This window comes from Phragmites australis, chromosome 17, assembly GCF_958298935.1.
Source record: "Phragmites australis chromosome 17, lpPhrAust1.1, whole genome shotgun sequence".
In the NCBI taxonomy this organism is placed as follows: Eukaryota; Viridiplantae; Streptophyta; class Magnoliopsida; order Poales; family Poaceae; genus Phragmites; species Phragmites australis.
Window position 1 is genome coordinate 27,344,261 of NC_084937.1, and position 20,507 is coordinate 27,364,767.

The 20,507-nt window shown below is 45.0% G+C and overlaps 2 protein-coding genes across 2 annotated transcripts; both read left to right on the forward strand.

Annotated features, from left to right (window-relative positions):
* Positions 1-10,811: 10,811 nt before the first annotated feature.
* LOC133897121 (aspartyl protease family protein 1-like) lies at positions 10,812-14,317 on the forward strand. The gene is made up of 10 exons (XM_062337692.1): positions 10,812-11,163; positions 11,315-11,447; positions 11,859-12,094; positions 12,165-12,389; positions 12,466-12,601; positions 12,690-12,763; positions 12,854-12,956; positions 13,045-13,102; positions 13,619-13,690; positions 13,787-14,317. The coding sequence occupies exons 1-10, from the start codon at positions 10,895-10,897 to the stop codon at positions 13,984-13,986; spliced, it is 1,506 nt and encodes a 501-aa protein (XP_062193676.1). The 5' UTR covers positions 10,812-10,894; the 3' UTR covers positions 13,987-14,317.
* A 363-nt stretch (positions 14,318-14,680) lies between these two features.
* Positions 14,681-19,423, forward strand: LOC133897122 (uncharacterized). Its single transcript, XM_062337694.1, has 9 exons — positions 14,681-15,114; positions 15,276-15,420; positions 17,868-17,948; positions 18,028-18,116; positions 18,200-18,274; positions 18,460-18,521; positions 18,609-18,692; positions 18,778-18,972; positions 19,050-19,423. The coding sequence occupies exons 2-9, from the start codon at positions 15,298-15,300 to the stop codon at positions 19,148-19,150; spliced, it is 810 nt and encodes a 269-aa protein (XP_062193678.1). The 5' UTR covers positions 14,681-15,114; positions 15,276-15,297; the 3' UTR covers positions 19,151-19,423.
* Positions 19,424-20,507: the final 1,084 nt, after the last annotated feature.

Consider the following 20,507-nt stretch of genomic DNA (forward strand, 5'->3'; position numbering starts at 1 on the left):
TGGTGGTGGTGGAGAGCAGTGAAATTTCGTTTGTTGTGTGGGCTACTGGGATCACGGGGATGGAGGAAGGAGGAGGCCATAAATTCTGGTGACGGTGGCAGGGGAATCTTTGGATGATTTGTTTACGTGGGTCTGAAGATTTGGGTTTTGTGGGGTTGGGAGGAGTGATGAGTCATTTTAGTGGTAGGAAATTGCTAGGGTAACAAGGAGGAATGCTGTTCAGGAAATGTTACAGCTGTAGAACAATGGGTTTTCTCAGTTTGCTATGAACAACTCACTTCACGTACAAAAGAAGATGCAGTATCGAGCGCCATAGTGAGCGGACAACAGCCTGTTTATAAAGGATAACTATATATTTGAAAAGAAAAAAAAGAGTAATGTAAAGTAGAAAATAGGTAGTTACTGAAGATAAAAAATAAAAAAAATGTAATAGTAGTGTTATGAAATACTGTAATGATATTATAAAAATAAATTTTTAAAGTATCTACTAGAGATGACCTCTATTTGCTCCGAACAAATCACTTCACGTATAAAAAGATGCAGTACTGAAGTGTCGATTCTAAAGTCGGCTAATTTTGCTGAATTAGAGAAAAAATAGATCGAACGCTCCTTAAGCCCGACTCCAGTGAAGACGAGCTAATCTTTTTTATTTTCTAAATAGAGACATATTTAATTTGCCAGTGCTATAATCATCATTAGATGTCATAAATAAATCGACTCCAACTATAGATGGACCGAATAGAAAATCTCAAACTCAGGTATCGAACTGGACCGGGAGGATCCAACCCAGTGACCCTCCCACTGAGTTATCTCTCAGTTTCTAAGACCAGCTAATCTTATCTTAGACAATAAAATGGAAAACATTTGATGTGCCAAACTTTCTGTTCCTTGCTGTCGCGGTTTGTGAGGCACGATTTGATCACCATAAAAGTGTGGCAAGCCAAACGTTTAGCAGAAAACTTTGGCATGGCGGAGTGGGAGCTTGGCAAAACGTTTACCCTCTACCTCTGAAACTATTCTCCACGTGACACTGAAAAAACGACTTCACCTGTCTTTTCTTAATAGAAACACCTGAGTACATTCAGAACCGTGGCTTTTCTGATTCGTGCATGCAACGATGATGATGCGAAGCAGTCTAATTTTCTGCATGCAGGACTGCACAGCAGGTCAAATAGTAGCACCAAGCACATGCTATTGTTCCTGCACTTCCTCTTACCCCATCCGACAAGAAACAATTTCTGATATTTGGACGCCACGAACGAATTACCCGACCACCCGATCCCATTTTCGCACAGAGGCGAAGTACAGAACCGACGCCGATGGCCACTGCTCCGCCTTGAGTCCATCAGTCGATAGGCCACAAAAAGCATGCGATGTTTGATGGTTTGAGGGAGGCAGGTACCACGGCGCGCGGATCATTGCATCTCATCTGCATGGAGGCTGCCTGCCATCCCCATCATCGCGCTCGCGCCTGCCCATTTCATCCTCGCGATGCGCTGTGCGCGTCACGGGCCGGGGAGCAGTCGGGCAGAAGAAGCGAGCGAGGCAGCAATTTTCTCCCCAATTATTGTGTTCTTCGCGGGGCCTGGGCCTGGGCCTGCTGCCCTCCTCATGGGAGTTTCTTTTTTTGAGTAAAATATCGTAATCGCCTTGTTAATTGCAGCGCAGGAGGTACAAGTGGACATCACATGCTACTGGTGACGCCATTGTCTAATCCGGCGTGCCAAAGTTACTAGGCATATTCTTTATTTGCCATAAATTTTTTTATCTATCATCAGTTTTATTTTCATGGTACGATACTTGGGGGCTGAGACGTCAGGATTTTATTTTTCACTGACAAGTGGCACGGAGAACCGGTAGAACTGGTTGGTGTTTCGGAGTTGAGATCATACACCAGCCAGATCTGTCGCGTCGTGCACAGGTCGGTGTGCCGCTTCCGAATAGCCGATGCATACCGTCCGTGTCATTGTCGCCTTGGTCCAAGAAAGAAGCCCAATAAGCTGGCGACTTGCAGGATCGAGAGCAGCGAGCGAGACCATGGCGAGGCCTGCGCGCGCACCGCTGCTCCGGCGGCTGCTCCTCCTGGCCGCCCTCGCCGCCTCCTGCTCCTACTACCTCCTCGTCCTCCAGGCGCAGGCCTCCGTCCCGCCGCCGCCTGGAAGGACGCCGTCCTGGTAGAGGCCTTCCTCGACCCGCTATGCCCCGACAGCCGCGACGCCTGGCAGCCGCTCAAGCTCGCCGTCGAGCGATACGCCCCGCGGGTCTCCCTCATCGTCCACCCCTTCCCACTCCCGTAAGCAGAGGCGGACCCAACCTAAAATTATAGGTAGGGCGGAGTCGCCTGCTCCGCCATAAATCAACGCTGTTAGGGTGAAATGCACGGTGCAGAGAGATTAACGTGAAGGTCTTGCCGCCGGAAAGATAGGGCGGCCGCCCTACCTCGCCCTATTGGTCGGTCCGCCCCTGCCCGTAAGCACGAATGGAATGGTTACAGTAATCAGTCTTCCAGGGTCTATCCGGATAATTTTTTGTCATAAATGTGGAATTTTTAGTGTTGATTGAAGGAAAAATGCTACAGATTCATTATCATTATATCAAGGTAGGATGTCACTGAGAGTAGGTGTTGATCTCACGAAGTTGCCACTTTAGGGTAAAAAAAGATGTCAAGCCAATTCCTCCCTCATTGCCATCCAAATATTTAAGAAGTGGATCTTTTGATGAATGTGTTTTTGCTGACAAAGAAATCGCACACGCGTGTGGTTTGCTTGGATATGTTCCTGTTTGGTTGGGTGTGATTTGTTCTGTTCTACTGTATTTGAAGATGCACTGTTTCATTTGCAGGCAACAATGCATAACAGAGTATTTTAATAGGCACGACAAAGGAACTGTTAAAATTCTAGTTTACGTGAGGGCATTCCCAGCACCCACTAACAGTGAATTAAATAATACAGAAAAAAGATCATTAATCAAACTTGATGTTAGCTAAAACAAAACATTTCCATTGCAAAATTAAATGATTGCATCCACTGTATAACAAGATGAGAAAACAAGTTAAAATGTGTCTTGATTTACATGTTATGAATCATTGACAACAATAGATTTGAAATAATTTTGGTTGGCACGAGCTGGTGTGTGTGATCTTATTTATGACTAACCAAAATTTGAAATAGAGTTAACTGTTTCAGAGTCTAGGAAATTATACCTCACCGAAATATTCGGTGTGTAGTTTTTTACTACATCGGATAGTTCGGTGTTACGGTGAAGTGAGCATCAGAGCATTATCAGTGCTGAAGCAGAAATAGAAATAAACACCAGATGATCCGGTGATGGACTTTGAGAGCACTGGAGTAATTTCTACATAGACGATATTTTTGGCGCCAAATTTAATTATGTACACCGGATAGTTCGATGCTGAGATTATGAATATCGAAGAATGCACCAGACCTTTGTTGCAGAGAGGTTGCAGAAGGGTGGTTCGGTGGATTGGCACATATCGAATTATCTGGTAATAGACATGAGATTACCAGAAGCTTTCACCGGAACTTTTCTTACAGAAAGCAAAATTTTCCTAGAATAGATAGTGCTACACTCACCGGATGGTCCGGTGTTCAGGAGCAGAACACATCAGAACATCTGGTGTTCACATTTCCTGCAAGATGTGCTCTGAGTTAAAGTTTTTGATTTTGTGCTAACCTGAAGATGTTTTGGAGTGCGGAGAAATGTGTTTGCTTGTTTCAGGATGTGCATCTGACAGATGGAACTTAGTGGTCGACGACGAGTGCTCGGGGCTAAGCGGGTACTTGGTGCTAGACGATCAAGAAGGGTCGGACGGAGTTAAGAGTGATTCTAGCTATACACATGAAGTTTTAGCAAAGTATGAAACGAATGATGAAAACGGCGTGTTGACAAAGTCAAGCGAAGGGGATGCCGGTGCAAGTGACAAGGTGGTCTGAGGGATCGAGAGCGGGAGAGACTTGTCTCTTCTCTCTCTTTTCTCTCACTTTCACTCGGTGGGGAGAAATGAAACGGTGGGTGGATGGATATGTGCTGGTCAAGGGTTTAAGTGGCGGTTCAGTTCGACTGCCAGGGGGGTTCCCTCCCGACTTCTTTCTAAAAGGTTTGGGGCTTTTGGGATTTGGGTACGATTAGGGTTTTGAAAATGATTAGGGAGACCAACCATATGTGGTGGAAACGCGTATACGCTAAAAAACATACATGTTTGACATGTTTTAAATACTTAAAACATGATTTTAAAACACTATAATGCTTATGAATGCTCCGCGACCAAATTAATATTTTTGGGCCGTGACAGGTTGCCTCAAGCCACCGTACGAAGGCTGCTTTGCACCAAAGCGGTCACCACTATGCAGAACCGACCATCGTCACACTATGTAAGCCATTACGACATCGCACCTCTACTTGCCTCTGTGTCCCACAATGGCCGCCTTGCTTTTTTCGTGGTCGCATCTGGCAATAGCCTCGCCAAGTCGCCGCCTACCACTCTACAATACAGAGGCCATGCCCGCCATCCACCGTATGCACGCCCTCATCCCTATCACTTTCTGCCACCGTCGGTGCCTGCACCCTTGTCTTGGCCGCTGCCTCCGTGTGGATTCATCCTCCTGGTTGCTGCGCTGAATTGATCGCTGCCATGCAAAGGTCGACAATGGGGAACCCATTTCCATTAATTTGGATAACGGAATAAGTGTCTTACAAACCAGAATATAAAAAATACAGGATTAGAGAAGAAGCAAAAAAGGGAGTAGAAGTTCATAACAACCGACATATGAAAAAATGAACTTAAAAGTCTAGCCAACATCAGAGCATGACCAAGCTAAACCATAGTTTCAGGGAGAGGGGTCGCAAAGATCATCCAAAAGGTTATCAACAAAGAGTCTTTGTAAGGTCGAAAAGACGCAATCGTGAGTACGAAGACATCAGCTTTTGATAGCCAATACGACTGAATCAACCTTCGTGGTATTCTTCCGGATGCTGTTGGTCATCATCATCCTCTTAAGGTGGGTTGAGGAGCAACCACAGCTGACCATCAGTGTGGGGATGAGCCTGATGCCTGGCCAACATTTGATTCACTGTCTCCAGCAGCCCCTGTGTGCCACACAGAAGATCCTCCTTTCTCATTTCATTAAGCAAATATGTCTGTGTTTTTAGAAAAGAACAAGTATGGAAGATAATGTCAGTTGGGTCTTTTGAAAGTTTTTTTAATCAAAATAAGCCTTATTGAGGCCTTTCCAAATAAACCAACAAATAACAGCTAAGCCAAGAGTGGCAAAATGCTTCTTGTTGGGGGTAAAAATTCCTGACAGTGATTCCAGGGTGTATTGGATGACGGGTGTATGACCTTTGTTCGGGGAGTGTCTACCGAATTTGTTTGTGTATTTGCAACTCAAGAACACTGAGAATTATCCAGGTTCAGGCCCCCTTAGGGTAATAGCTCTACATCCTAAGTATTCTTTTCTTATGGTCTAAGTTGGTTACAGATGATATTCTTACTCAGCCTTCTTCTCCTTAGAGTCCCCTCTTACAAGCCTGGTACTCTTCCCTTTATATATCAGAGGGAGAGGGAATTTACACGTGAGTCAAGATATAGATCCAGGCCTAACTAGAGCTTCCCACATATGCCCATCATTACTAAGAGCAGGCGTATCCCATTTGCTCTGTGGCGCTACAGAGCCTGTTCCATCGCTCCACCACCTGCGTCATCTCTATCGCCTGGACTGCCCTGTCCCGTCCCACACGCCGCCTGCGCACCTGCAAAAAACCTCCTGACATGCCTGTCAGACCCTCCCATAACATTTAATGCTATGGGACGAGACATGGCAGCTCTGCGCCGACCACGCCTTGGTCGACCAGAAAGAGGACCTGGGTAGGGAAAATACTCGAGCGAAAAAATATTTATTGTGATTAGACTGTTTACACACATATGTGCCCCGTGACCAGAGGAGACTGGTCATGGGGTTTGCTCCTGTGACCTGGTGACTGGTCATGGAGCTTGGTCGGAGAGCCTGTTGCGTGGTTACTGGCTGGTCACGCGCGGTGGCCTTAGTTCCAAACAAACGTGGCATACAGCACATGCTGATATCTTACCGGCGTGGATCCACCTGCGAGGGGATCCCACTATTCTTTACACCGATACTTCCCAGATACAAAGCTCTTATCAATCCAATTGTAATATTGCTGTAGAGAATTGAGAATAGTATTGGCACCAATGAAAGTAGCAATGACCCCCAAGCAACCTTAGCAACAGGACAGAGGAAGAAAAGAAGTCGACATGTCTCATTCTGTGTGCAAATGTAGCAAGAGGGATCTCCACTCCATCTTCTCTTAATCAAGTTATCTTTTGTAAGAATAGAATTATGCTCCATTAACCACAAGAAGATTTTAATCTTCGAGAGAATTTTAGATTTCCAGATGTGTTTGTATGGCTTATAAGGAACATCTCTCACAAGCCAATTATACATAGACTTCACACTGAAAATATCTTTTCTGTCAAAAGACCAAGAAACCACATCATTAGGCCCCCTAACTGAACATCTACAAGCCAACTCTGGTTTAGGTGCCATTGCACTTGAAGATCACCATTAAGCCATCTCCTAAAAGATTCCAGTGCATGGTATAACACTCACAAAACAATAATATCTTTTTTTATTACACACTGAGTATAATGTGGGGAACATCATAGAAAGTGGGCTAGAAGAAATCCAAACATCTTCCCAGAATATGGCAATCTTTCCATTACAAGCAAAATATTTCTACCCTGTAGATAAAAGCATATGTTTTTAAGTAGGTCGGTCCAACAGGGGAATCATTGAACTTATGGTTGACAGTGGCAACTGAGGTATTATGTAAATATTTTTTTGCGCGCAATAGATTGCCACGTGCCCTCACCACCATTTACATATTAGAGCAATATTCAATTTACTTAGGTCCTTCATGCCCAAACCCTTTTTTTCTGCGGCAAGCATATCTTATCCCACTTGATTAGATGATATTTCTTTTTGGTACCACCACCTTGCCATAAAAATTTTCTTTTAGCAAGTTTAATTTTTTCAAGAACAATTTTAGGAAGCAAGAACATTGACATTTGATATATTAGGACATTGGAAAGGCTTACGTTAATAAGGATAAGCTTACCACTAGAAGAAATAAGATTTTCTTTCCAAATATCCATTTTTTAAAGTATTTTCTCCTCCATCTTAACCCAATCTATAAGATGCAGCCTATTAGGGCTCATAGTAACACCAAGATATTTAATAGGAAAAGATCCAATCTAATAGTGAAAAAATGTCTGCATATTTTACAGCAAGATCATGATTTCCTCCTAGATGATAATCTCACTCTTTTGAAAATTAATTTTGAGCATCTCATACATATATAAGAGTACTAGGAAGATATTTGATTTTTAAAAATCATATTGGAGGCACAAAATTGTATCATCAACATATTGTAAGACAACAACTCGTCCATAAAAAAAGATGTGATATCATACCAGTCACTTGGCCCTTCACTTTTTTGCAGATTTGATCATCATAGCAAAGCAATCAGCCACTAAGTTGAAAAAGAAATAGGAAAGATGATCTCACTATCTAACCCTTTATGACTAGCAAAATAAGCCCCCATGAGATTACTCAGCTTGACATTTAAGTGCCATCACATACAACTTTTTGAATCCACATCTGCCATCTAGGGCTAAAACCTATCATATCAAGACATTAGAAAAGGAATTTACAACAAACTTTATCATAAGTCTTTTCAAAGTTAAGCTTCAAAATCATACCAATTTGTTTTTTCCCCTCTTAGTTTCATGCATGATTTCATACAGGGATATAACCCCATCGATAATGTTTCTGTTCTTAATAAATGCATTTTACAAGAATTAATAAGCTTATCTATAAAAAGTTTCAGCCTATTATTCAAGGGGAGATGCTAGCGTCCGGACGTCCGATCCATCGGACGCTCCAATAGTCCGTTGCAATATCTAAAATAACATCTGCAACATCTGAAGTCAACATTTGCAACATTGAAAAAATGCACCAAAATAGCTTGTTGTATGCATCCAATTTCGAGAGAAAAATTTCCACTGCAACATCCCGTCATGTTGCACGCAACATTTCATGCAAAATCTATGTGGTGTAGAATTGGATGCAACATACGGAAATAACTATGGCAACAAATTTTCATAACGTCTGAAACATTAGATTTGCACATCTGAAACATCGGAGATACGAAAATATAGGAATTAACGCAAATGAATATTTTTTTCGGGTTCGGATCTATACGCAAGAGATTCCAGAATACAACATATGAAAATAACTATTTTAACAAATTTTTATAACGTCTGAAATATTAAATTTGAACATCTGAAACATTAGAGATGCGAGGACACATATGTTGATTGAGCAAGCCGTCCGATAGGTCGGATGCCTGAGTTACAACATTATCGTTATTCAAGACTTGAGTGATCCACTTGTAAGAACAATCCAGTAAGCAAATATGTCGAAATTGTTGTATTTTTTTAGCATCAGTCACTTGGGGAAGGAGAGTGATAACTCTATAGTTGAGCCTTTTTAACATCTAAAAATCTCAGTAGGAAAGCTATTAGGGTCAGCTCCCTTGTTAGGTTCCATTTGAAAGAGGGCTCTCTTTATTTCTTCCTCAGTGAAAGATTTTTCTAGTAGCTCATTATCATAACTATTAAGTTTTTCTGAATCAGACCATAAAACAGGGGTTCAAAGATAGCATATTGCCAACAGATACACCAAAAAGATATTTGTAGTAATTTGTGGCATGCTTCAACAAGGCTTCATCTCCATAGATCTCAGTGTTATCATGCACCAAATAGAAGACTGTATTTTTTTCTTCCTCCATTTGCAACTTTATGGGAAATTTTGGTAACACGTGTTGCAAGCCATCGTTGTTGATATGGTTTACGTGTCGTGTGGGCGTTGTGCACCTGCAGGCCTGCATGTATCGCCGGTGTGTGGTCACCAATTTGGTATGGTTCTCGGATCAAACCCCCTCATCTCCACTCTCTTATTTTATCCATGGTACCAATGATTATGTGACCCTATCAGGTTCATCTCGGGCAGCAGCTCACTACTATGGTTCATGCATGCACCATATCTGATTGAAGATAATATTTTTTGTCATGGAATCAGTCAGCAGATCTACCGTTTCATGTTAAGAGAGGAGCAGAAAAGTTTTTTTTTTTAGTTTATAATGTGGCCGTCCGGCTTGGATGGATGTATAGATGGCTCGAATAGGTATCGTTTGCTCCCAAACAACGCCTAAAAAAAGAAAAAACACGTAACTTTGAAAGAAAGATTGTACTTCTTCTCTTATTTACATCTCCCAAAACGATATCAGCCAGCTCGCTCGGTTGTCTTAACAAATTTTGAAATATGCGGCGATTGCGTGCGTTCCTTCCGGATGTTCCACGTGGTGTATATCAATATGCCATTTACTACCTCACGATGTCTTTTTTTTTTCATCGTAGTTGCCGCTTTTTTTGCCACCATTTTGCTAGGTTGGTGAAATCTTAAGGTGCCATATACTGTTATGGGTCGATGCCAAAAGCAGATAGCACTTTTGAGGCGAAAAGGGCAGGAGGATGACGGCCAGGCCTTGTGCTGCTTCCAGCAGAAACGTCGCCTTTGGCAGGGTTGCCGTCGTCTCGTAAACGACGGCAAAACACAAAGACAGCACCAATGTCTGTGCATGGTCCACCCTAACCTTTTGAAAATCTGTGAACAATCGCATAGACCTTGTTGGCTAAGCTAAAGCCCTTCCAGAATAAAATTGCCTGAGTTGCTACCGGTTCCAGTTCTGAAGAAATCAGTCACACGGTGTTTGATTTCTTTCCGAGAACGTACGGTGTCTGATTATAAAAGAAGTTGCGGTTCTTTGCCGGATCGAAGTCCGGCGAACTTGATTGGGCCAGCACGCGTGGTGACGAACCTTGATGGTGGTCGGCTTGGAACTGGAATGGAAGTCTTCAACTTTTGTTTGGAGAAAAGAAGAACCGGAGGAGAAGTCTGATTAAACTAGAGGGAAAGGCAGCCGCCTTCCTAGTCTAACTCAGGCTTGCAGCCGTGTTGGAAGTAACTCGAAGAAACGAGGAAATCGTCTGCACCCGCAGCTTCCAAGCGTTCCGTTCCTCACGTCAAACGCAGACGGCGGACGATTCTTTTGGAGGAACAGAAGCGTTGCCCAACTAAACAGAGCAGCAGATACTTTTTCTTCAGATGGAACAGCAACGATTTGGATATCGTAGCAACAGATCGACTCCTGTTCCGCTGTTTCTCTTCGCGGGATCATAGCTAGAATCGCTATTCCCAGCATTTCCTCGTTGGGCCCCTCGGATACTTAGAATTTTGAAAATAAACTCGTTTATTGTTTTTATCACAGGAAAAAAAAAAGCTGTGTGGACGTTTGTTTGGGACGATTCTCGGTGCTACGTAGGTAGCTATTGGAGCTGTATATTTGTTTTAGCTTGCAGTCTGAGTTTTGTTTTATCGGTGAAAACTGTTGAAATTTCGTTACTAGAAAAAAATCACAGGAAAAAAGCGAGCCGGACGGACCGAGGCGCCGCGACCACACCGCGGCAGGCAGTAGTCCAATGCGAAACTTTCAGCGCTCTGACGCGTGACGTCTGACGTCCCCCGTCGCGCTCTGCCTCTCTGCCCGCTGGCCCCGCAGCCCACGCCGCCACCACACCAGCCACTCGCAGACGGTAGGTACACACCCTGCTCCTTCCATTCCCCGGCTCCGAATCCCGGTTAAATAGCTGCCCGCAGCCGAAACCCAAGCCCAAGCCTTTCCTAGTTTCGAGCTGCAAAGTTGCAATCTTTTTTCGCTTTTAGTACTTTCCTTTGCCATGCTGTGCATGGCGGCGTTGGTGCGGGCGCTGCTTGTGGCCGCCGTGGCTGCGGCGGCGGCGGAGGCGCTGAGCCTGGACGTCCACCATCGGTACTCGGCGGCGGTGCAGGGATGGATGGGGCACCGCGCTCCGGCGACCGGGACGGCAGAGTACTACGCGGCGCTGGCCGGGCACGACCTCCGGCGGCGGTCACTCGCCACCGAGGCCGGCGGGGAGGTGGCCTTCGCCGACGGCAACGACACCTACTGGCTCAACGAATTCGGATTGTGAGTTTGGCTTGCTATTACCATCTTCTTCTTGATGACTTAAACTTCGATTCAGGGAGAGGAATGAAATCATCAGTATTGGGTTGCTGTTTGGCTGTTCTCTCTTTTGCTTTTGGGCTAAAGCCGGCGGTGGTTGGTGTTGGTTGTGCAGCTTGCATTACGCGGAGGTGGCGCTGGGGACGCCGAACGTGACGTTCCTGGTGGCGCTCGACACCGGCAGCACCCTCTTCTGGGTGCCCTGCGACTGCATCAAGTGCGCCCCCCTCGTCTCCCCCGACTACAGGGTACTGCTTCTCCTTCTCCTTCCTCTTGGCTTCTACTGTCTATTATGATTACACTTGAGTTGGCTAGTTGCTCTACAAAGATGAAGCGAAGTTGATGGTAGATTTTCTTCATAGATTACTGCTTGATCATGGAAGCATGGCATGTGCTATCTGATTATTAGAAACTTCCCAGAAGCATGACAGCCTGAGCTGGGACCTTGTCGGGCTTAAAAAACAGCAAAGTCTTTGGTCCTAGATATGTGTAGTCTTGTTTTCAAAGAAAAAAAAGTTATTCTTTTAATTTCAGAAAGTTGTAGCATCATGATGATTTTTTATTGTACCGTTACTAAATTATACACGTCCTATGTATGTGCCTTGTGTTCTTGCTATTCTGCAACTCATTGCGTTTGTGTGTATGATAAATTTAAACAGAATTTGAAGTTCAACGTGTACAGCCCTCAGAAGTCGAGTACTAGCCGAAAGGTCCCGTGCAGTAGCAATTTGTGTGATCTCCAGAATGCCTGCCCATCTGCAAGTAACAGCTGCCCCTACAGTATCGAATACTTATCTCATAACACGTCATCCTCCGGGGTACTTGTTGAGGATGTAGTGTACCTGATAACCGAATCTGGACAGCCGAAAATTGTTACAGCCCCCATAACATTCGGGTACGTACATTGTGATATACTGCATGCTTATGCCGATTTCTGTGTGCTGAATCTTGTGTGAATGGTTCAGTTGTGGGCAGATTCAGACAGGTTCATTTCTAGGCAATGGTGCGCCCAATGGTTTGCTTGGTCTTGGTATGGACAGTACATCACTTCCTAGTCTTCTAGCAAGTGAAGGAATCGCGGCCAATTCATTCTCCATGTGCTTTGGAGAAGATGGTCATGGTACACTCAACTTTGGGGACATGGGAAGCTCAGACCAGCAGGAAACTCCATTAAGTATCTATAAACAAAAGTATGTTCCTACTGCACATGTTTCAGAAACGAGAAACAGTTCATCAACCTCATGTTGCTGTACCTTCTTTCTGCAGCCCATATTACAACATAAGCATCACTGGTGTTACTGTGGGAAGTAAATCATTTAACACCATGTTTAGTGCTATTGTTGACTCCGGCACCTCTTTCACGACTTTGGCTGATCCAATGTACACTGAAATCACTAGCAGTGTAAGTATCATATCTATGTTAGCAGTGATTACTCAGTACTCCAACTTTCACGATGGTTCTGTTCTTACATACGTTCATTCTCAATCAGTTCAATTCACAAGTCCAAGATAAGCCAAGCCAACTGAACTCTTCCCTGCCATTCGAATATTGCTACTCCGTAAGGTAACTTCATCTAGTAACAGGCCCTGATGGTTACATGTTCAGATAATGATGTCCATCTATATCTGATGGATATGTTGCTGCATTTTCCAGTGCCAAGGGATCTGTCAATCCTCCAAACATAAGTCTGGCAGCAAAAGGTGGAAGCATATTTCCAGTTAATGATCCAATAATTACGTTAACGGACACTGCATCTGTAAGATAGAACTGATACTATGCTCTATTGGTTTTTCATCATTGTAAGTGAGTCTGTTAATTACACCTCCTGCTCCTTTTTGTTACAGAATCCAATTGGCTATTGCTTGGCTATTATGAAGAGCGAGGGTGTTAACTTAATAGGGGGTAAGCTCCTCTACATTTAAATTTGAAGATGTTTGATCCTATTAAGTAGTGCTATGAAAATTCTGCAAGCATGCTGCTTCCTTTTAAAAAACTCGACCACAGGGCGTAGACATCCCCAGGCTTTGTCTTATGATAGAGGAGTACCAAACCCTTTAGGGAGGTACTCACGTGATCTGCGAGCACCCAGGTTCGAGCCCGGGTGAGCGTACTCTGAGCTATTGCTTGGTTCCGGATTCTTTGTATTACTGTTAATGCTGGAATTGCTTCGCTTGATTACATATGAATTTGTTAGTTATTTATGCCAAAACCTCATATATTTCAACACTTTTAGATGCTGCCTTTTGTTTATACTGTTATTGCTTAAGAAACATGCCAGCTACATCCATGATGTTCTTTTTGCCCCTACCTCACATTATGAAGTAATATACTATTTGTCTCAATACACTTGTCCTTGGATGATTGTAATGATGATAACCTACCTCAACGTTCTTATCCTAGCTGTCCATTTTGGTGCAGAGAATTTTATGTCTGGGCTGAAGGTTGTATTTGATCGAGAGAGGATGGTCTTGGGTTGGAAAATTTTTGATTGTAAGCACCTTCACATCCATCTAGACCATTCTTCGGATCCAATTTACTAAAGCTCGAAACTTGAATGATGCCCTTACATATTGTGGTTGATACCAGGTTACAGCGCGGACAGTTCAAGCAACCTTCCAGTAAACCCAAATCCTTCTGCTGTTCCTCCAAAGCCTGCATTAGGACCGAACAGTTACAACCCTGAAGCTGTCAATGTATTGCAACCTTCTGCAAGTTTTTCACTGCAGCAGTATTTCAACAGAAACGTGGTCATGGCAGCTGCTCTGCTATTTCTCGCGATCCTTTGATCAGCTCAATTCTACACATGACAGTCTTTTTCTTAAAAAACCCACTTATGTGATAGATTTAGTTGAAGCTCCATTACCTTATATTGATTTACGTATAGCGGTATAGGACCACATTCTTTTTGGCTTGCGTCCATAGTTGCAGTAGGATTTACAGGGTAGAACACGGGATGAGCCATAGCCTCATAGGCCATTTTTGTTTGATTTTTACATGTTAGTATATCTTGAAATAATGCGCTCCACCCAGGGTTTGTGTCGAGGTGGATGCACATATATAGATAACTTCTGGATGTATTGATTTTATAGAATAAGTGAATGGTGATACTGGCGTATACTTCATGTAGGTTCTTTATGATATTCTTGTCCATTCATTCCTTTGCTGCAGATTTATGTGAGGCAAACACTGAATTCTTCAGCATTCTGTCATACGTTTTGAGATTTCTCCATTCCTTTTTTTTGAATTTCGTTTGGGTTTAAACTCGTTTACCGAAAACCTTATTACTCACTAGTAAACTGTATACATGTTACACACATGGAATCAATCGAAATTCGAAAAAATATGAAAGACAAATAATAGAATATTGAATGAATTTTAGAATGTATGAAAAACAAATACGGTATGAAATGCAAGTAATGGAAGACTAAATGTATTTTTGGAAGTAGAAAAAGCGTTCGATTTTGTACGGTAACCGTATAATCAACTTATGTGGATGGTGAAGATCTTTCAAATCTACTACAACTAGTACAATATATAGGAGTATAAATAAGTCGAAAAAAAATCTGAAGCAAAATTATTGGATCGAGTATTAACCAGTGACGCCCCATTGGGCTCAGACTGAAGGTGATCAATGAGGCCCACACAGCCCATATATCCTCATGCCAAACAAATCCCAGCCGTATATTCCGACACCATTCCGCTAAATCTGTCCGTCCAAACAGCATCCTCCGTGCCGCAACGTCCAGGGGGCAGTTCCGTAACTGCACCCGCCAAAACCCTAGGCGCGCGCGAGGCAGCCAACCCGGTCGCTCCCCTTCCCGGCCCGAACGGAGGCGGCCGTATAAAACCCTCCTCCTCCCACCCATCCCAGCTGTCACCGCACGGCCCCTCGCATCGACGCAACCGCCGCTCAGGTAAGCACCGGCAACCGCCCCGCTCCGCTTGTCGCAACCGCGCGCCCCGCTGCTGCCGCTCCATAGATATCCACCTCCCTCGCGCTCGCGCAGTAGCACCGCGCGCCGCTCTCGCGTCTCGGATCTGAGTGGGCTCGCATTGTGTTGTGTTGCGCGTGCAGCTCGAAGGGAAGCGGGAGAAGGATGGACCGGTACCAGAGGGTGGAGAAGCCGAGGGAGGATGCGCCCATCAAGGAGAACGAGATCCGCATCACCACGCAGGGGAGGATGCGCAACTACATCACCTACGCCACCGCCTTGCTCCAGGTGCCACCGCCATCCGCCCGTTCGCTCCTCCGTCGTGGAGTGGAGTGGAGTTGGGTTTCAATGCCGTTGCGCATTTTGAATTCTCGTTTAAGCGCCATAAAGTTTTGTACGAGTAGTAGCACGTTGTGCGTGGTCAGCGATGACTGGGCGTTTAGGGGAGTGATTAAAAAGCGAGCTGAATGATTGGCCCGTACGAGCTGTTGTGACATGCACTAAAGCATGCCATTTTTTTAAAAAAAATGGAAACTTGAGTTGTGAAAAGGGGAATGCAGCAATGTCTTAATGCTTTGTTTGGTAGGACATGGTACTGGAAGATCACCTGATTGCCAACTTTAGAGTTGTTGTGTAAGGATTTTAAGAAACACACGCTTTGTTGTTTCATGTCCTGGTTATGGCTTTCAAGCCCATTCATTATGCTGCAATGGCCGATTGGTTTGTCGGGTAGTTGTCTGATTTACCTCCGTGTTGTTGCTGTCCACTTTTGCAGCATTATTCGCAAGGGCTAGAGCATTTGATGTTTCTGCGAGAACCCAAAGCATGATAGGCTAAATATGATTGGATTTAGTCTAGATATTGGATGAAAAATAGGATGACAAAGAAAAGCATTACGATGTCTGTAATGTGATGCACTAAAGCTTCAAATATTTATAGTAGTCCAAGCCCCAAACTACTTGATGAAAAGTATTAAAATTTGAGCAACTGCCCAAGCAATTATTTGCCTAGGAGGCGGTACATTGTTTTAAAATACCCTGTACACAAATAAAGGAAACATACGATTATAGGGCAGTGGGGTCCTAAAGGAGATACGAGTGGCGCAAATGACCTAATGGCAAAACATGGATGTGATGGTATGTGTCGGTGAATTCGGAACCAGGGGTCCCCGAATCCCGAGGCCAGTCTAGCAATCCGTCACGCGGCACCCTCCCGCGGGGTTCGCCTCCGCGAAGTACGAAAAGACTAAGTCCCGGGAGAGGGCGCTCGGGGGCCACGATCAGTGGTCCCCAAGTACCCGGGTTCCCTGATGATCTGCGAAGAACAAGTGACCGGGAAGAGAGTGCTCGGGATCATGAACAGTGGCCCCTGAGCCCCTAAGTCCTCCGACGACCAGGAAAGCCGAGTACCGGGAAGAGAGTGCTCGAGGAGGTGAACAGTGACTCTCGAGCACCCGAGTACCCCGAGGACCAAGGAAGGTAGTTCCGGGAGAGAGTGCTCGGGGCTGCGAGCTGCGGCTCCTGAGCACTCGGTTCCCCGAGGACCCACACAGTCAAGTCCGGGAGAGAGTGCTCTGGGTCATGAACAGTGATCCCCGAGCACTCGGTTCCCCGAGTACCAAAAGAGGGCGTTTCCGGGAGAGAGTGCCTGGGGAGGTGAACAGTGACCCCCGAGCACTCGGTTCCCCAACGGTCCAAGAAGCGCTCCACAGGGGTCCAGCGATGAGGTGCTAGCCAGTGAAAGGTCCGATGCCGCATTTAAGGGTGTGCGTGGTCTGTCACCTCCAACTGCTCCCGCCATGCTCGGTGTCAGTCCCTGCCATATTCTGGCAGAAGGGCGTGGGGACATTTAATGCACGGGTCCCATACCGCGCCATCCGGCACGCCTCGGGATAGCTTCGCGAGGCCCGAGGCGTTCCGTCTGCCGCACTGCTGTGGCAGGCGAACAAGACAGAACGTGCACGTCGGGCCACTCTGCGGCTGCTCGGTGGGCCCTCTCCACGGTGCCCGTTGCCTTCGCCATGATGACAGCCGAAGACCGGGCGGGGGGCGCGTTTTCAACCCCCCGTCACCTCGCGCAGAGGCTATGATGACGCCCTTTCCATTTATGGCGTCTTGGAACTCGTGCCCTCCCTTTCAGGGTACGCTGCCGCCGGCGGGTATTTAAAGTAGTCGGCAGGCACGGACAAAAGATACAGAAGTTAGAGCAATCCAAGTTAAAGCCAACTGAAGGACTCAGAACAGAGGGCGCTCGAACTCTCAGACTCGCTTAGAGATTGAAGAGCCCGAAGCTAGGATAGACAGACATTCTTGTAACCAGCACATTCCTGAGAGACATTCTCAGTGCATTTATAGCATCCACACAGGAGTAGGATATTACGCTCCGTGCGGCCCGAACCTGTCTAAAAATCCCTCCAGTGCATTTACTGCGTTCTGCATTAGATCATTCCATCCCACCTGCCATCGCATTTACATCCATTTATTTCTCCAGCAAACATATTCAGAATCATCCCCCGGCCGAATCTCTAAAAAGGGATCCTCAGGATCCTTGCGACAGGGGTTAACCCTCCGACAATATGGTACTATGGAAACCATCAACTACATGAAGATTAAGGACGAAAACAGTATGACATGTACCAAACTGCCACAACTAAAGTGGGAGAGTGATGGACAGTGACTACACGAACAGCTACTTAAGAGTGGCAATTTAACACTTCATATTTTTTGTTTTTCAAGGGCATGGAAAGTGATGAAGTAATATTCAAGGCCATGGGAAGGGCTATCAACAAAACCGTCATGATTGCGGAATTGATCAAGGTACTTCTGATGGGCCCAGTGCTTGCAAATATTACTTATGACTTTGATTCTAATTAGTTTTTACTTTATCATTATGTAGAGGAGGATTGTTGGCCTCCATCAAAATACTATCACTGGATCCACTGATATTACCGATATGTGGGAGCCGTTGGAGGAGGGCCTACTTCCGTGAGTGACTTGTTTTATTTTATTTAGGATAAAGTATATCTGCACATGGATTCACGATACTATCTGATCTTCTCTCTCTGCAGGCTTGAGACAACAAGGCATGTCTCTATGATCACTATAACTCTTTCAAAGAAGGAGCTGGACAAGTCCGCTGTTGGGTATGCATATTGTTCTTTTGTTGTTAACTGTTTAACTGTACTTGATGATTTATTTTTTGCCAGTGACTAAAAATCCATCATTTTCTACGGTTGTATAGAATGTGAACAGCTTGTACATCAACTCATAAATTAGCATTCTGTGATGTATGCTGGCTTATCATTGGTTGAATTAATTATTTGGGCAGATATCAATCTCCTTTGCCTGCTGACGAGGTGAAGCCTTTGGTTGAATATGATAACGACAAAGGTATTGTGCAAGATCCTCTTCCATTATTTATTCTTAATATTTTAATGATTCTATATGCGCTCATAATTCATTTAACTGGAATTGTAGACGTGCACTCACCTGCTGGCCGAGGGAGGGGCCGTGGTGGTCGAGGTCGTGGGTGGGGCAGGGGAAGGGGAAGAGGTGGACGTGGTGAGGCTGATAGCTGCTGAGTAAATCGTCAATTCATCACAAAACATATTGGATGTGCAATTGTTCCTTACATAATAATTTTCAGGAAATGGGTACAATGATTATGCTGATGGCGGTTGGGAGGATGACCATGCACCTGCATATATGGGCAACGGGTATACCCATGGAAGAGGCCGTGGGTTCAGGGGCCGTGGCAGGAGAGGTGGCTACGGTGGCCAGCCTGATTACCAACAGGACGGAGGCTATTATGCTGAGGAACCTGTTCCTGCACCAACCCGAGGTGGGCAGCCTGCCTCTCAATTAATAGTTTGTATGCATTATAATACACTTGTTAAGCCGATGTAATTGGAAAACCAGGACGTGGTCGAGGGCGTGGCCGTGGGAGAGGCCCAGCCAGAGGCAGAGGACCCGGTGGCAATGCAAACGGCGTGATGCATGCTGCTGCGGCCGGTGCATAAGCTGTTTGATGTTAGTTGGATGCCTGCTCCAATTATGAAGATGTATCATCTGTGTTTTTTATCAGTTAACATTATACTTTGTATAAGCTTGACATTCTGTCGGAATGCAGCCGGTTTTTGATATTTGGCTAGGTTTGTAGGGTAGTGTCTTATAATGCTTCCTTCTTTCCAGTAGATGTCGTAAACTAATTGTAGTGTTGTGTTCGTAAAGGTTTAGAGCAGGGCATTCTTTCAATTTTTTAATATAAAACGAAGTCTTGTTCCCTGTTGCAATGTGGTGTCACATGGACTCATGGTGGTCCTGTCACATTCAGCCGTTCAGCTTGCGTTCATCAGTATATGTTCACTCTAATATCGTAATCCATCTCACGAAATCATTTGCTGGCAACATTTTAACCATGGCGGGAGACGTGAGATGCGTCCTTTTGTCGCTTGAATCAAACTCGGAGATGTCAGATGTAGATTCTTGGCTAAGGTGTGAAAAAACGCCTCGGTTGGAAAATTGAAGGGGATGGCTAGATTTCAATGTACTGAAGCGTTAGGCTTTCATCAGATATTGTCGGCGGAATGGGTTCTGGGTGCGCCTGATCTAAAATCTTAGAGCGCGGGGATGCGAGGGCGACGGGAGTTGCAGGGTCGAGGAGAATGGCGGCGGTCAGTTCAGTTGGAGATCCGGAAGAACACGAACGGTGAAGTGGATGCTGAAGACGAGTAAGGCCTGCAACAAATCCGGCGAGATGACGAAGATAGCAGTGTGGTAGGGGCCAAGGAACAGAGGAGGAAACACAGGAGGTCTCCAGGGCCCGCAAAGGAATACATGCGCTTGCAGGGGCAGGAGTGTGGCGCCGATGCAGTTGTGCTACGGTACGGGTCGCCATCTCGTGAAGGTGTGCTAAACTCCATTGATAGGGAGGAGTGTTGTTGCCGGCATGGATTTCAATTTGGTTTTACAATTTTTTTTCTTCACCGGTGAAAAATCGGAAATTCGTAAAGTTTCGCTGTAGTTTTGGCTACTTTTTGTCTTCTGCTACGTGGGTTTTACGTATCAATGAAAGAAAATTTTAAAATTAGATATTTCATTTTCCTCTAAAATTTCCAAAATTTTATTGAAATCACTGAATTTTTGGTAAAATTTTAATCCCTGTTACCCGTGCATGGTCATAATCATTACCTTTGCACACGAGAAGAGAGACACTGAGACGCCAATCGATGACATTATGTGTCCACGCTTAAGAAATGGACACCAGCCGTTGTGCCAGAACAATTATGGTGGATCTAATGGACAAACAAATAGTGGTGCAAAGGTGGGAGGTGAGGGACAGCCGACTCCTATTGATCAGTACATCTTAATACATCG

What these genes read in the sequence shown, in the direction of transcription:
- LOC133897121 (XM_062337692.1), top strand. Translation starts at nt 10,895, where the DNA reads ATGCTGTGCATGGCGGCGTTGGTGCGGGCGCTGCTTGTGGCCGCCGTG. An exon ending in ACAGCCCCCATAACATTCGG is followed by an intron (nt 12,095 to 12,164) that starts GTACGTACATTG and finishes TGAATGGTTCAG; the next exon opens with TTGTGGGCAGATTCAGACAG. An exon ending in GGGTGTTAACTTAATAGGGG is followed by an intron (nt 13,103 to 13,618) that starts GTAAGCTCCTCT and finishes ATTTTGGTGCAG; the next exon opens with AGAATTTTATGTCTGGGCTG.
- LOC133897122 (XM_062337694.1), top strand. Translation starts at nt 15,298, where the DNA reads ATGGACCGGTACCAGAGGGTGGAGAAGCCGAGGGAGGATGCGCCCATC. An exon ending in TTGGAGGAGGGCCTACTTCC is followed by an intron (nt 18,117 to 18,199) that starts GTGAGTGACTTG and finishes CTCTCTCTGCAG; the next exon opens with GCTTGAGACAACAAGGCATG. An exon ending in CTGGACAAGTCCGCTGTTGG is followed by an intron (nt 18,275 to 18,459) that starts GTATGCATATTG and finishes TTATTTGGGCAG; the next exon opens with ATATCAATCTCCTTTGCCTG.